The sequence below is a fragment of the Rhipicephalus microplus genome, chromosome 3, assembly GCF_043290135.1.
Source record: "Rhipicephalus microplus isolate Deutch F79 chromosome 3, USDA_Rmic, whole genome shotgun sequence".
In the NCBI taxonomy this organism is placed as follows: domain Eukaryota; kingdom Metazoa; phylum Arthropoda; class Arachnida; order Ixodida; family Ixodidae; genus Rhipicephalus; species Rhipicephalus microplus.
In genome coordinates this window covers 275,927,636-275,945,263 of record NC_134702.1, presented here as the reverse complement: position 1 = coordinate 275,945,263, position 17,628 = coordinate 275,927,636, and the positions used below count along the sequence as shown (strand labels likewise).

At 46.4% G+C, this 17,628-nt stretch overlaps 1 protein-coding gene across 1 annotated transcript in view; it reads right to left on the bottom strand.

Moving 5' to 3' along the window:
* The window catches only part of LOC119167935 (uncharacterized), a 362,355-nt gene that overhangs the window by 157,149 nt on the left and 187,578 nt on the right, over positions 1 to 17,628 (bottom strand). The window contains exon 2 of the mRNA XM_037419405.2: positions 7,341 to 7,795. Within this exon, the coding sequence (XP_037275302.2) occupies positions 7,341 to 7,795 (455 nt within the window). The remainder of the gene's footprint in view (positions 1 to 7,340; positions 7,796 to 17,628) is intronic.

Genomic DNA, 17,628 nt, shown 5'->3' with positions numbered 1-17,628 from the left:
GGTAACGCCTGTGTCCACTAGTGCCATTGTTGAGGCACAGTCGATGAGCACACGAACATTATTTCTAAACATGCAAATAAAGGAGGCATTTCTGTGGAAATCAAAGACTGTCCAGCAAACTCACCTCCAATGGTCGCGCCTAGTTTTCCGGAGGCAGCGAAGCGTAGCGGCGCCTAGGAGACGGCGACCGATCGGAGCAAGGGGCTGGGGGGGGTGTGAAACTGTGGTCACATACAGGAGAATGGATTCGCAGCGGCCTTGGTATCTCGTGAGATGCACTTCCAGGGAACGTTGGCGCTCGTGCAAAGCCGGACAGGTTGGATCGCGGTAAGCGGTCGTACCTCGGCGACTGCCGGTAGTTGCAGTACCTGGCAATGTGGCCTTCGACGCCACAGTTGTAGCAGATTAGTAGGGGTCGTTCGCCAAACCACTGCAAAGAGTGCTCCGCTTGGTATGGTTGCCTACCCGAAAGGAGTGAAGCAGTTTGCTGAACGGGAACTGCCTGCCTTTGTGGAGTGGGGCTGATACGAAGGCGTCGGTCATAGTGTTGGTCAGGCCTGAATGAGTCTCGGCGTGGCCAGGAAGTTCCAGCTTCGCTAACGTCCGTCACACATACCGATGGTGGCAGAGGAGCGAACGGTGCTGGGTAGTAGGATGAACAGGTAGGCGGTTGATGGATGGTGTCATCGACCAGTATGTCTTATTGCTCTACCTATTCGTGCACTATTGCCCTGATAGTAGTGGCAAGGTAGGCCGGTGGGCTCACGTCGACACTAGCGACCGTTGTTGTATATGCCAGCCTACCAAATCTTACCCGGTGCACTGGTGATCGCATGTGAGCCCGATCGGAATAAAATTTCTCAACAGTGATTGGCGCAGTTCTGCAGTTGGTGTAAGAGAGTCAATCCCATCAAGCTTTATCGCCATTGAAAGTGCGCGTGTGACAGCGCTCCAATTTATAACCCTCGAAATGCTGAAGTAGCATAAATTACACTGCACAAACACGAACTGTCCGTGGCTTGCCACTTCTCGTGCTTGATCCTTACTAGCCTCAAGAGTCGCCTTTTCGAATCTTTCGGGAATCGGAACATCCTGTAGTCATTTTGCGAGTAGTTTTTGCACTGGGGCGCAGGACACCCAGGCATTTTGCCCGAGAAAACGCCATGCTCGTGTTTCACTCTACCAGCCGCGATGGGACGGAGGGAGCCGAATGGCGGCCTCCGATTGGAAGGTGGCACTTACTCCTTTTTAAAAGTGGCTCCACCTTGGAAGGGGGCGCGCGTATCGAAGAACCCTAGGCCGGCCTAAAACCCCTTGATCTTGGGAAAGTACCGCGGACTCGCTTGCTGGATTCCACGCCGACCGGTTGTGTCCTCGCCATCTCCGACGACAGCGCAGCTCTGGCTGACTGGGTGGGTTCTATGCCACCTCCTACCGTCGGTCCCCTACGATGCCGTCAGCGCAGCTCTGCCCGACTGGATTAGCCCTACGCCATCTCCTGTCGCCGACAAGAGCTCTCGCAAGTGGTGCCACGTCCTCGGACTCCTGTGACCGTGTTTCCGCCTTTCCTATCTCTCTTATGTCGTCGCTCGCTGTTCTTGCACATCTCTCTCTCTCTTGCTCTCTCGCTACCTTTAATCCTATTTTTTAGTCCATCCTCACCCCCATTCCTTGTGAGCTACTGTTGAGGTGTCGCACGCTGATGCAGACACTCACGGAGCTCACTTTTTTCTTCTTTTCCCTCTTATAACCACAATCTGAGAAGTACCGCCATCCACTGTACTCGCGCCCGCACGCTCGACCTCCTCTCTCCTTCCTCGCCTCCCTTCGCGTCCTACCGGACTCCGACACTTTTTCTGCATGATTATCGGTCTCCTTCGCAATTTCCCTTGGAGGTGCTTGGATCTTGCGCTTTGCTTGTGTTTTTCTTTTTTGCTCGCCACATTTTTCGCCGACGCTCTGCGTAAGAAACGTAGCACGTGCTTTGTTTTACGTGCGTTGTGTGAGCGCTACGCCGTACTGTGGCGCTTATGACTGCAACAACCACAGTGAAAATGATTAGGCACTTTTTATGACACCCCAAGGGAAACACGATGGCTTGCGTAAGCAGCCAGTGGCTGCGCAACATTGGCCGCAAAAACTTCGTTCCGACAAGGAACAATGTGCTTTGCGAGGTTAGGCGCCTTTTTTATTGCTCGTATCAAGTCATCATCGAATGCTGCATTTGAATTATCGTTTAGGCCTGCTCATTCACATACGTGTTTTTTAGAGGTGAATCTTTTTACACCGCAAGTCGTATGTCCGGTGTCGTTGTAGGCTTCGAAGTAGCCAGTTTCATTGAATTGTATGTCAATAAAATCGGTGTCGCAGCATATTCACGGAGTGAATAATGATGAGTGGGGCGAAGCGCCCGTCAGTCCGTCTGTGTGTGCGTGTGTGCATCCATTCATTCTTTCATGCGTGCATCCGTCCACTCGTTTTGCCGCACTCGTCATCATTCCCCTCGTAGATATACTGTGATTTTTTTCTCGGATAATCGTGCGTTGCTTTAAATTTGAGTTGTCATCAATATGCTGAACTCCTTGGTTAGAAACTATTGAGAAGAAATTTGAATCGTTTCAATTTTATTTGAAATTATGTCAGGGAATGTTGGCATAAATGTACCTTGTTACGTTCAGCCAGCCACTGCTACGAATACCCACCATAAACATAATCGATCCTTGGCACCCATATTTTTACGAACTAATGCTTACAAATAGAGTTATTTGCCCAGAACAGTTCACGAATGCAATTCACTGCCTCCTGAGATTTTTCGGCTGACAATTTTGCTAGGTCACTTGAATGTCATATACAGACATGTTACCACTGTTATCGTATGAATACACGTTTTTTTGCTGTTATGAATCACTTGATGTTCCTTATGGCCCTCCTGCCTGCATCAAAAAATGCTGGTCTGCAGTAAGTCTAAATAAATAAATAAATAAGAAATATTCAGCTCATACTTCTCGCACGCACCTCGGCAATTATCGAAAATGCACAACTGTTTTCTGATTCCGCTGCGAGCATTTACGTGAAATCACAAAGCTTCTCGATCATGCTTTTTGTGACTGTTAAGATTCATTTACGATAACGTTTGTTGGAGAAAAAAAATGACTAGATGAATAGAGATGACACTAATTGGCGCTCGTTTTATAAGGGTATTTATTTTGTTCTTTGTGTTTTTGAGGGGCAATTAACTAACAGAATTATGAAGTAGATGTGGTTCATTGAAAGAAATAAAGAAATGCAGAGGCGCAAAGAGGACAAAATATAGCACAGTGATAGCAAGTGAGCAACTTTCTAGGAGACCGTGGCCGCAGTATAGTTTGGTCACGCCTGTATTAGCATGTCTTCCATTCCCTAATAAGAAACTACATTATCTTTTATACCAGTGTCACAATGGTTCTTCTGACCGGAATAAGTCAGTCCTGCGAAGATTTGTTAGTCGCTCTCGTCGCGCATATTATGATGGCATTCCGGGTGCCGAGTTTTTCCTCTCACAAGTAACCCAATCGCTTGTTTCTTTGACAAAAACGTGAAAACACAGCTCAAGTAATGATATTTTATGTGTCTGTTATTGTTGTAGATGAGGCACTGTTATCTACACTTAATCATATTGACAATGCTGAAAGGCCTTCTTCAGTTTGGAGACCACTGAGCAAAGCTACTTTCATGCCATGAAGATGAACACATGGCTGAACAATCCACCATTCACCCAGTCAATGCAATAATAGACGCTGTAGGTACCTGTGTCGCATACTGGTGCAAAAGCACGGAAAAAAATACGGACACAGATGGACGTCCCACAAGTAGAGCTACATCAGATGCAAACGTAAAGCATGTTATCATGCGGCAGAAAAACATCTGCATCGCAGAACTCGCCATAAAAACATTTATTTTATTAGCATGCCTCACTTATACGACCTTTGAAAGAAGCTAATCAGTTCTTAAATGGTTGCGTCAGTGTTACTATTTTATTATCACCAATAGAAAATTAGCACTACTGTGGCGCGTAAGCTGCCGCAAATAAACCACCTTCATTGAATTCTGCGGCGCGCCTGCAGCAGCGTCGGCAAAAAATGGCGCCGCGTGCCGCGCGTAGGGCAGGAGGGCGAGGAGAATCGATGATGAATCGCGCGCATGAAGGAGAGCACCGTTACTTTTCAAAATCAAAGGATTTTGGGTAAAAAAGTTACTAAAACACTGCCACTGCTGTCACCCGCCAGAGCATTAGCCGAGAAGTGGTGCGGTTGCCTCGTTCAATCCACTGCCCCCTTCTAGCACATTGTAATTGGACCGACATGGCGTCATTCCCACAACTGCGGCGGAGAGAATGCGGTGTGGCGTGTTGGCACGGAAACCCGGACGGACAGAGTTACACAGGCTTGGCAAAGAGCTACTTTCCAGTGAAAAGAGGCATATCGGCCCGCGAAGTGGCTGCAAGCCTAGGTAAGTCTTTCGGTAGCAACATTAAAGTGGCCCGCTTCAAGCTATAGGACAATACCGAAAACTATTGGACTGTAATAAAATTCGTCATTTATCCAGCTATCTTAATCCTGTCAAATAGGCTCATTTTAAACAAAATAAGTTTTATACCTCGTAGAAGCGTAATAACCTTTTGAAGCTTATTTTCTTCTCTCTTGAGCAGGTTGATGGACTCGAGAATACATCACGACGTTCAGGGTGTGCCATGGAATGTCAAAAAAAGCACGGCATTGCAACATGCAGACCATTTTCTGCAGCAGCACGCGGGCGCTGCCCTGTTTGATCAAGTCAACATAACTGGCCTGCTCCCAGCCAGGTTCTCCAGCTACCCCAGCCAACGCATTCGGTGAGCGAAGTGGCCGTGGCTTTAAGCGCCAGTATTTCGGGTTAGTAGCCAACATGGCCTCACCCATGTGCACAAGACTGCCCGCTTCGACCCAAACTCACGCTTGGTACTCACCCACTGTCGCCACAGCAATAAATAACTGGTGATATCAGGAACCTCTTTATGGCATCTCACACTGGGCCCAAAACATCAGGTACGTTTTGTTTTTATTAGGGAAATTAGTTTTGCTTACTTAGTCAACTTTGCTAGGCCTACTTTCCGAGTATTTGAGAATGAATTTTAAAAATACTGTCAAGAGGCCGCCTGGTCGCTTGAGAGTATTATGAAATGCGTCGCGCATGAGGCTTTAAACGAGATACGTGCACTATCTCTGTTCCTCAGCAACAATGATCAGGATTAGTGCTAAGAAGAGAAATGTGGTAATTAACAGGAGATGTCTGTTCGACCACCATGTACAGTCCAGTGAAGCGACTGATGAATTTGTCGCATAGGCCAAGGACGCGTAGTGGAGTCCTAAAAGGAACTTCGTCACCAGGGGAAAAACTCACAAAACGGTGAGAAGAGTCGTAGCGAGATTTTCGAGTGTCCTGAGAAAGGCTGGTGTTAACACGGGCCTGGTGACGGCAGTTGCGAGACTAGATAAAAATTCTTCACAGAAAGGAGCTGTCGAGGAAGCAGGGGCTGAAAGGAAAGAGACATCCAGAGTGAAACTCGGTGAGCGACCATGGACGAGAAAAAATGGAGAAAAGCCGGTAGTGCGTTGACCAGCCGTATTATAGGCGAATGTCACGAAAGGTAGAATTGCATCCCAGTTCGTGTGGTTGGGGTGAGTGTGCCTGGCGATCATGTCCGATAGGATACGATGAAACCGTTCAGTCAATCCGTTGGTCTGTGGGTGGTAGCTAGAAGTGGTCTTGTGAACAGCGTTCGAGGCACGCAAAACTTGCTCAAGAATGGGAGAGAGAAAGACTTTGCCACGATTACTCAGGAGAATGCGTGGAGCTCCATGACGCAAAAAGATGTGGCGAAGAAAGAAATCGGCGAACTCAGTGGCAGTCCCAGATGGTTTAGAAGCTGTTTCTGCGTAGCGGGTAAGGTGGTCGACGGCCGTGACAATCCATCGATTCCCATTGGATGATATAGGAAGAGGGCCATAAAAGTCGATTCCAACGACTTCAAAAGGCGAGGCGGGACAAGGAAGAGGTTGCATTAAGCGAGCCGGAGCAGTTGTCGGTCGTTTTCTCCGTTGAAAATGGACACAGGGGGCGACGTACTTAGCGACGGCTGAAGAGAGGCCGGGCCAAAAACAACGACTTCGTATTTTGTCGTAAAAATACTGACGATCACATTGCTCTCAAAGCTTCAGGGCGTATATAAAGCAGATAAATACGTGCGTTGTGAATCTGAAGGCCACAAAGCGCCGGACGACGACGTGATATTAACGAGGCTGATTGAAACTGCGCCCACAAGTGCCGCCAGGTTAGCTTTTCTCGTGCGTCCATCTGCTTCGCTTTCCATATACCATAAAACAAATAAATACGTGGACGTCTTTCTGCGATGGCCTTCAGCGGCACTGCTCAAAATTGGCTTCGCGTGCTCTGCTCGGCGTCCCCATAGCATCTGCTTAGCTTTTGCTTCCGTGAGTGCAGACGATACGGGTACACCGAGCAGTCGGTGCGACAAGGATGACGGGCAGTGCTGCAAAATACCACAGCAGAACAACGGCCATGATAGGAAGATGACTACGGCGTTGCGGTGCCATCTAGCTATGAATGAACAAACCCACTGCGGAAAATCATCTATACGGCCAACCCTGGGATCTAACAGCCGTGGATGCACATGAAAAACATCAGCTACAGTGATCAGAGAATGATGTTGAACTTTACATAATATTTGATGTATCGAGATATCTAGTTTTGTTTTGAGTTGTTCTGCTTTGACAGCGAGCGCCACGCGTTTGGTTCAGCATTCTTAAAAAAAACGATAAAAATTAACCTTAGGTATCATGAGCTGCAAGACAACGCCTACACGTTAAAAGGTTTTGTAAAGGACGCTTAGAAGAGTGCTTACGTACTCGTGTAGCAAGGGTAGTAGAACATTATTGTGCAAGCTTTCTAGGTGCCGAAAAAAGCAGGTGTAAGGCATGCCTATTTGCCATTTTTTCAACGCGGCACAAAAATTGTGGGAGGGCTGTCATGAATGGCACCACGTCTCCCTCTATTTTTTATCTGCTTAAGATTCTCAGCCACTGCTGTGTTACCTACCATAAGAATCCGACCGCAAAAAACAACTTTTATTAAGTAAGCAGGCTTGATTGAATTATGGTGCATAATCAATGAACCATACTTGGTCTGTCGTGCATTAATCATTCACTGCTGGTTTATAGCTGCAATTAAGCTTCAACCTTGTTGGAGACGCCACGAGCTGATGCGCGCAAAAAACACGAAGATGACGAAAATGCGGTGCTCACCTTAACGAAGCATTCGTTCAGGCTGAGGTTGTGGCGTATGGAGTTCTGCCACCCGCGTTGTTCCTTCTTGTAGTACGGAAAGCGTGCCATGATGGCGTTGTAGATACCACTCAGCGGAAGTTTTCCACCCGGAGCTTCCTTGAGCACCATGTCGATTAGAGCAACATACGAGTACGGGGGTTTGGTCGGCGGTGATGCTTTAGCCACAAGTTCTGGCGTCGAAGCTGCGCAAGTTGTTACGCACTGGTAGGGCTCAACCGGCGGCAGCTCAGTGGCAGCCGGACACACCGGCTGGTAAGCACCACCGAGCATTACCGTTGATCCGCTTCCTGCGCCGCCAATTGTCACCCCGAGGGTGTCAGCCTTCTCCGGCTCCCTGGTGACGGTAATAGTTTCCAGGTAGGGGTCGTCTAGGGCCGGCCTTGGCCTAAGCCATGCGTCGTTGAACAATGCGTCTGCATAGATGGGCATTTAAAGTTTTATTACCTACTTGTTATTGGTGACACGTTACGATCACTACGAACGGGTGCTTTCATCATCTTCCAGAAACACTACACATACTGACTTTCGAGAACACGTGCTTTTTACGGTGACTTGGCCGATCTGCGGAAAGTTTCCATAGATGCCCTGCATACACGGCTGAGTTTTCGCCTTGATTATGAATAACCTCCTAAAAGGGACAGTCATGCTTTCTTTAGTCAATGCAGAGCTTGAGTAAATTTTTGAAAGAGAGCACAAAGTGACAAAAAACGGGAAGACAAGAAAGAAAACGCATGATAGATAGATAGATAGATCGATAGATAGATAGATCGATAGTTAGATAGATGGATAGATAGATAGATGGATAGACAGACAGACAGACAGACAGACAGACAAAGACAGACAGACAGACAGACAGACAGACAGACAGACAGACAGACAGACAGATAGATAGATAGATAGATAGATAGATAGATAGATAGATAGATAGATAGATAGATAGATAGATAGATAGATAGATAGATAGATAGATAGATAGATAGATAGATAGAAAATTGGCAGATCTCATACACAGGGGAAATCAGTGATATGCGAAGCACAAATAAGATGGTCTATGTGTCAATTTTTACGAGGCGGACTTACATTGTGCTGTACTTCCATGACATAATTATCATTGTTCGATGGGTCATTTACCTTCGTCGTACACTCAGGTAACGTGATACCGAACTTTGTACATGTGGAGCTAGTGAAACGGTCACAAGCGCAACGTGATCGTGGCATGTAATCCTGTTCTTACTTAACTCGCATGTCATGATTATCATGATTGCACCAGCCATATACTTTTGACATCCATCAGCTTACGTGATACCAAATTTGGTATATGTGAAGCTAACGAAATGGCCGCGAGCGCATCATGAGCGTGGCATGTCTTCATGTTCTTCCTAGACACGCATGCCATGATTACCATGTTTGTACCAGTCATAGACCTTTGCAATCCATTCACGTCCCATAATACCCAATTTCGTATATGTGGAGCAAGCGAAATGGCCGCGAGCACGCTGTGAGCGTGCTCGCAGTCATTCGTTGGAAAACGAAAAGAATTTTCGGAAAAGGAAAGAAATAAACGGGTGCAAACAAGCACTGCAAGAGAAGAGGAAGAAGTTGAAATACAGAAACAGTGTTTTGTCTGGTTCCTTAGCCCATCGACAGTTCCGTTTTACATCGTGGTGCCGAAACGCCTCGTGCGGACACGTCTTCTTCATCGCGGGTACCTTTGACCTTACCACATCGTGCTGCGGGTGGCGAAGACTGCAACGAATCGTTCCTGATCAGCGTAAATCGAGACCTCATCTACTTCAACAACGTTCCAAAGGATCGCATCAAAACCAAGTGCTCCGCTCGACGAGCACAGAACACGAAGCTTCTGCAATGAGCAAGGTCCCTGCTAACAGACCTTACCACTGACAAGCCCAAGCTCACAGGTGTCTAATACCATTTGTCTGCTAGCAAAGACGAGGTTTTGAAGGCTAATGATGCGCTCTAGGAGTACCTAGGAGACAAGGAGCTTGAAGCGAAGCATGTCGCGGCAGCAGAGTATAACGACAACGCTATATATAGGCACGCTCGCCGCGATTCGCTGCATGATGGACGGTTTGCGACACGGGGACAGTAGAGAAAAGGCTGCTCCGTAGAACGCAACCCCATCACCTCGTGATGCACCGACCAGAATAGACCGAAAACAGCCGAGCCTTGGCATGCGAACATTTAGAGGTGACATTCAGGAAAGGTCGGCTTCTGGGAGCAGTTCGAGCAAACAGTCGACCTCAACAACGCTTTGTCAACAACAACGAAGTTCTTCTATCTACGTCATTCTCTTGCGGGTGAAGGGGCCGCAGTGATATGTAGTTTTCCGGCTTCCTATGCCTGTTATAGAAATTCCATTGGGTTATTATAAGAACGCTTCAGAGATCTAGGGTGAATCGAGCAACACCACCTAACAGCGCTTCGCAATCTACCTTATCTTAACTTGGGAAGCAACGTTCGCAGCCCCAGGTGACTTTACGATGCTGTGCAACTGAATATCCGTTGTCTAACTGCGCGGAATTTTCCCACGCTCAGCTTTTCAGCTACGCTGATTGACATTTTAAAGAAAGCCCTGTCATACGACCCTATTTCGGCCAATACAAGTGGGAAACACAGCCAGACACTGAGAGAAAATGGGTCTGCTGTCATCGTCTTCGAGCCAGTTGTGGCAGCTGCTACGTCTGATGCTGAGTTAAATGAGCTGCTCACTTTAACCCATAATGAGCTAGAAAGTTGAGAGCAGTGCAAAATTTTTAATGACCGAGCGATCGAATACCATGCACAGAAAACTAGGGGCCGTATTCACCAAGCTTTTTGTTGGCTACGCTACATTATCTTGAGGGAGTGCAATAGCGAGGGTACGAACTTAACCTAATTGAAAATTAAGCGCGCGAAGAGGACATACGATAACCAATAAAGTCACAAGGAAAAAACGAAGTGTGTGCGATAATAGCACAGTAGAACGCAAAGCGTCTAGCATCGAGAGTATACAATGATAGCGAATGATTTGCTGCACCTCAGTTTGAGTTCTACAGGCGTCTGCTAAGCGCTTACGTGATGCTGCGTTGCAATGAACGTCTGGGTGCACTGTGCAAAGCTAAGTGCGCACGTTTCATCAACGACCGTAGGTAAAAAAGGAATTGCTCTATAGGCTTGAGCAATAATCAATGTACTCTCTCGCCAAGTACATGTGAACAACACTACAGGTACACCACACATATAAAACCACGCAAAAATTGATCCATGTATTGCTTGAAAATGTGTCCCTACTATCTTTCCCTCTTTAACGCGACCCGTTACCATACAATTTACTGCAACTGCGCTGCTACTCCACCAATCTGATGTTATAGACCAAAGTATAGTGCTGAACGTAAGGGTGTTTTGTAGCTATACGTGAAAAGTTGCCTTTCTTACAATGATCCCGTTACAAGACAAAGAATTTTTCTACAGAATTTGCGCCTGTGGACAAATTCTGCAGAAATATAAAACAGGAATGGTTAATCGAAATTGTGGGCGTGATTTCGCAGGTTTTATGCATCGCAGCATTTTGATAAAGCTGGAATGCGAGAACGCGCCCACGCTCACGCTTAGATAGGTGTCTACATAAAATGAGGGAACTCTTCGGTACTCTTCGGTAGGTGTTTCAGGGCTAATGTTTTTCACAAAACATGGTGAAGTTATTTCGTTCAGCGGTGTGAGTGAGTAAACAAAGCAAAAGACGTGTAGACGAGTTACGAAGTGAAGAGACATTATCACACGCGCGAAAAGAACAAAAACAGAGAAAGAGAGAGAAACACTCTCCTTTCGTCTCCGCGAAAGCCTGAAATTCGTATCAAAGATATTAAAGAGAATTCAAGTTCTGGCCCAGCAGACGTCAGGGAAAGTTTCTGCAAAGCAGCGTCAGATGCTCGGAGAGCATAAAAAATTGTAGTACGCGTTTTATTGGAGCGACAGCCACACAGAAAGCGAGATAGAGTGTGACTGTCTTTGTGTATGTATTTATTTATTACAATACGCAGAGGCCTTTCGTCGTTACAGTGGGTGGGGAGTAAATACTAGCATCGCCATAATAATATACATGGGTAAGTAATCAATTACACAAAAAACTACAAAAAAGCAACGACCGCAAGAATATTTAGTGCAAAACACAAAAGCATATACACCACAGGATATAATAAGGACTATTTACAATACGTATCCTGCAGAGAGGAAGTAAATACATCAGGCGATATAACAGTGGCTGTGTCTTGAGGCAGCTTATTCCACTCACGAGTTGGTCGGGGAAAAAAGGCATCCTGAATTAGTAGTTCGTTCTGCATCTCATCTCATTATTGTAGGTATAATAAAGGCGAGGTGATACGTAAATAGGAATATGAAAATAATGATCCCGATTAATGCCAGTGTTACAATGAAATAAACTATCAAAAACTTTAGCCGTAAGCATTGTCTACGCTGCTGCCAAAACTTCCATCCAAGCCTTTCTTTTGCATTTGATACGCTAAATTCACGGGAATAATTGGCATAAACAAAGCTCACAGCTAGCTTTTGTATTCTTTAAGTCCTTTCAACGTCCTCCTGATGTCAGGGACCCTGAACGCAACAAGCGTCTTCAAGTATTGATCTTACACTGGTTTTATACAAGAGCTCTTTTATGGCAAGTGGCAAATTTTTTCGCATTTCTTCTAAGAAAGCCTAAAGCACTTGAAGCCTCGCTTGTAGCATACCCAATATGAAGACGCCAGAATAATTCTTCACTGTAGTTTACACCAAAATATTTGTGCTCGAACACTTTTGACGAGATGTGAGAATGAATGCTAAGTAGGAGATTTGTGAGTTATTGAGCTAAATCTTCCAAAAATAATGATAATGAAAACTGTATATTCATTTAGTAAAAGTGACACTAGTGACAGTGAGTTCAGAATAGTTGGTTAGCATTGTAATGTGGCAATATATTTTATGTTTTATTTATATTTGGCAAAATATGAGAAAGTAGCCTAAGTTAGAGCCGGGAATCCCTACTTGATGACAGTACTGTACAACCTAAATAGTGCATCGTTACACAGCCACACTTCGTGGTTTACACCTTTTAGTAACGTGATCGAATCCCGGCTGCAGCGTGTGCATTTGCATTGGACGCGGAAATGTTGTAGGCCCGTGTGCTCAGTTGGGTTCACGTTGAAGAATCCCAGGTGGTCGAAATTTCCTGAGCTCTCCACTACGCGTCTCTCATATTCACATGGTGGTTTTGGGACGTTAAATTCACATATCAATCAATAAATCAACCTTTTAGTAACCTTGAGCGAACACATTCTAATTATTTTTTTCTACTTTTGACCAAGTTTCGCCGGACGTTCTGCAATTGGCGTCATTCGAAGCATTTGCGATATAGTAGCAATAGGGTAAATGCTGCAATGGCAAGCCCTCATCTCAAGCACTGCAGCAGTGGACGAGCGATCAGAGCGTTCAACAACAATCCAGGATGTATGTACTGTATTCGATTCGCAGTGCCACCGAGCACTTTTCTAAGAGGTTGCCTGGCCTCAAATTATGTGTGGCAGCGGGTACGCATTTTTCCAAAAGGTGCCTTTCACGATCTTTTCTTTCACAAGCCTTTTGACCGAAAGCTTCGCGCTGTACTTCTTCATAACTTACATAATTCAGGGTTTATACTTTCTCCCTTCATTTTTTATTATGAACGTGCCGAAATACCAATATCATACCTGGTATATTACTTTTCACGTGTTCAGATATTAAACCAGCGGGCAGTCTTCACAATGTTTTGAATAAAATCTAGACATGCAGCGAGCTAATTGCTTACGGCCAAGTTGACTACCTTTGTCGGGACACGTTTTTGTGCTAATTTGGTGGGCATAATTGCATGAAGCAAAGCCGAAAAGCACAGCCAGTTAGAGAAGACACAAACAGTGATTACTTTATGTTTTCTCTCTCACTACCTGTTGTTTCCCACTTCCGTGTAATGCCGCCGTCAAATGTTAAAAAGAACCATAGCAGCTAATTGAGTTTTGCTGGGAGGGTTCCGATGATCCTGAGCGGGAAAGAAGAGTGGTATAGAAGTACTTGTTGTTGGGCTAGTTGGTTCGTCATACTGAGGTGTAATTCTAGACGCCTAAAGCACCACAGGAAGAAATAATCACAGAGAAAGGGCGTCAACTCGCAACTGATATATTTGCAGGAGAAACGCAGGAAATACATAGCCGCACACGCATGTGCAGAGCTCACTACTTCACCTAGTCACATGACTACAGACATAAACTGAGGACGTTCAACCAGCATATCTAATCAAGCAACGAAGCGCAAAAATCAAGCTCAGACTTCCGCAAGACGACTGACGTCTCACTTAAACACAAGTCACCTTTCTTTCTTTATCCAGAACGCCTCCATTATTTCACGGGCCAGAGCATCTGAGCTTTTGGCGAGGACAGAAACGCTTGAAAACCTCGCCTCACAAGAACAGGAACGGCAATGCGCAGGCGAATGTCCTCCGGAATTATTTTGAAATGAAAGCTCATGTTCCTTAATTCTCACGTTAAAACACCGTCCAGTTTGGCCGATGTACACCCAGCCACAACTAAGTGGGATTAAGTACCCCACACCCACTGCGCAAACCACATACATCAAAGCGTGTATTTTTCCATAGGTGGAGGTGCTCGGTGTTTTAGAAATACATGGGCATAGGCCAGCCAACTTTCGTGGCGCAGAAAAAAGAACAGACATATTGTACCTGCTCGCCACGTTCTTAAGGTTGTGCGCTACCTCATGAACATATGGAACAACAATAGGTCGTTTATACCTCGGCTTCCTGCATTTTCGTTTGCCCTTGAACTTTTGAAGGAGGGTTTCCGAAGCGGATACAATGACAGAGTTAGGATAGCCAGCTGAATGCAGCCGTTTAACCTGATTCAAGTAGCTATCCTGCATCCTGTGATGGCAAGATTTCACTAGCGCTCTTTCGAGACACATGGTTGCAACGGCTCTTTTTACAAGTTTAGAATGAGCTACATCGAAAGGCAAAAGCTCTTTCCGCGAACGTGGATGATACGCCCAGAACACGTGTCGTTCTGAGAACATGATTCTCAAGTCTAAAAACGGCAATTTATTGTCAGTTGGAAGCTCATGCGTAAACGAAAGGCCGTTAGCATGTTGTCTGAGAAGTACTAAAATATCCACTGAACTAGTGGTGGTCGTCAGAGGGTTAGCGTTTAAAATGACTAAAAAGTCGTCGACGTCCGAAAGACTTTTAGTATCTTTGCATCGTCAATCGCAACGAAACAGCCAATAGCGAAGCAAGAGCGGCAGTATACAACGCTCTTGTGTACGTCAAAGTACCGTATTTGCGAAGTGACGTCAGCGCATTATTGAGATCACTCATGCGTGAATGCGCAGTCACATACATGTCGCTACAACATCATCGCAACAAGCGTCTGCGGGAAGTAGACGCCGGCACGACTTTTCGTCTTTCAGCTTAAATCAGCCGAAGACAATCTAATATACTGCACCAGATCCGCCTGGACGTCGCCTTCACTCGTAACTACACCCACCTAATTGGTCATGCGCACAGCCCGAGCAGTGAGCGCTGCCAAGTGCGTGAAACCTTAGGTCACGTATTTTGTGACTGTGAATTATACGTGGCGCAAATAAAAATGCTAACTGCAACGTTGGCAAGCATCGGACGAACGCCCTTGAGTGAAAGCCACATATTGTCAGCAATGAAAGACCAAACATGTCAAAAACTGCTACAAATGCAGTTTTAGACTTTATCAAAAGTACTGGAATAGATACTAGACTCTAGGGTACTATGCTAAGTGGCTACTGTACGTACGCACCACCTCTTCTTGTCCCCATAATCATCCTTCATCCCTCTTTTCTTCTCCCTTCCCTTATCCCCTGTGTAGAGTAGCAAGCTAGAGCGCACTAGCTCAGGCCGACCTCTCTGACTTCTAATAAAATCTCACTCTTTCTCTCTCTTTTGTCGGTGTAGCGCTCGAGATGGCGGGCGGGGAGTGTTTCAGCTAGGTAGGCAATCCATCACAAACGCAATCCACGAATCGTTCGTTAATCTGCAGCCATGTCGATAAGTCCTGATAGTGGAAGGAAGTTGTCTTGGATGAAGACACTCGCAATATCAGTAAAACAGGTGAACGCGAAAGAGCATCGGCATCGGAATGCTTCTCGCCTTAGCGATAAATGACATGGATGTCGTACTCTTGGAGTCGTAAAGCCCATCGTGCCAAGCGTCTGCAAAAATCCTTGAGGGAGGATAACCAGCAGAGCACGTGGTGATTGGTAACAACATCGAAAAAGCGGCTCTACAGGTAAGGCCAAAGTTTTGTAATGGTGCAGATGATCGCTAGGCATTTTTTCTAAGTTACCGAATAATTTGTTTCTGTTCTGGTAAGAGTGCGGCTCACTTACGCAGCAACATATTCTTGGTAACCAGGCTGTCGTTGGGCGAGTACAGCGTCGAGACCGACACCGCTGGCATCCGTGTGGATTTCTTTGGGTGCGCTTCAGTCGAAATGAGTCAGTATAGGTGTTGTTGTAAGCAGTTCACGCAGCTTCGCAAAGGCACTGTCGCAGGCTGGAGACCACGCAGATAGATTGCGGTCTCCTTGAATTAGGTCTGTCAGAGGTGCCATGATCGAGGTGAAATCGGGGACTAAGCGGCGGAAGTTTGAGCCAAGCCCAATGAAACTACGCAACTACTTGAGAGACGAAGGCCAAGGGAACTCACGAACAGCCTCTAGCTTTGCGGGGTCAGAGACAACACCATCCTTTCACATGACGTGTCCGAGAATGGTCCGCTTGCGTGCTCCGAAGTGACACTTCCTCAAGTTTAGTTGAAGGCCTGCTGCAGAGAGCGTAGAACCTGTTCCAAGCGACCAATGTGCGTGGGAAAATCGGGCGAGAGTACCACCGCATCATCTAAGTTGCACAAACACGTGTTTCATTTCAGGCCTCGTAGGGTAGGGCCGATCATGCGCTGAAATGTTGCCGGGGCATCACAGAGGCCGAACGGCATCACGTTAAATTCGTATAAGCCGGCTGGTGTAACAAAGGGAGTTTTGGCCTATCATGCGGGTTCATGGGCGCTTGCCAATACCCAGAGCGTAGATCAAGGGAAGAAAAGAACTCTGTGCTTTATAAAGAGTCGAGGGCGTCATCGATCCGAGGCAAGAGATAAACACCCTTCGTGCTATTTTGTTTACACGACGATAATCTACGCAAAAGCGTATCGCGCCATCCTTCTTTTTAACTAGAAGAGCCGGTGACACCCTAAGATTGTTGGATAGTTGAACGACGCCGCACTTCAGCCTGTCACCTACTTGTTCATCGATGACACGGCGTTCAGTCGGCGAGACACGGTACGGTTGCTGCCGTAGTGATGGGTGAGTACCTGTGTCAATCTGGTGGCATACAGTAGACGTTCGACATAAAGTTGCGCTGTGACTGTCAAAAGCTGCCCGAAAGCTGTCAAGGAGGCTCAAAACCTCACACCTGTGTTGTGCGTTTAGTCCTTCGTTGATGGCACGGTTGAAAACGTCGGCCGTGGAATTGCCATTCACGGAACTAGAAGAGAGGGCGCTGACTTCCAATGATTCATAAGAAGATCAAGTATAGCGATAGTTTAGGATGTTTCTATTGAGCCGATACGTTCGCCCCGAAGCAGCGTAATTGTGAATGGGAAGGATTCCCCACAGGCACGTCGATTGTGAATGGTAATAGATTCCCCACAGGCACGTCGGTCGCATCACCTAGAAGAGTAACGAGAGCGGTTGGGAGCGGTGAGAGATGGCGATGAACGAAAGCAGCGAAAGACGTGAAGAATGCGGTAGCGCCGACTACGGCGGAACACGACAGAGGTGCGAAGACACTAGTGCGTGGAGGGATCTGGGTGTCATCACTAATGGCAACTTCGCGTAGGAAGGGCGATCGTGAGCATGTAGAGAATCACCAAGGGGACAAAAGATGACTTCGGCATGGGCGCAATCAATGACCACTTGTTGTTGGGATACAAAATTCGAACCTAAAATAATGTGAGAATAGTGCGAGAGTACTACGAACTGCACTGTCTAGGGAACCCCTTGAATTACAATTCTGGCGTTACATGCGGCCACAGGCTGCACAGGCTGTGCAGTGGCAGTATGGCGTTATCAAGTAAAGTGTTGTCACATTTCGAATTGAATGGCAAACTTTTTCAGCGATG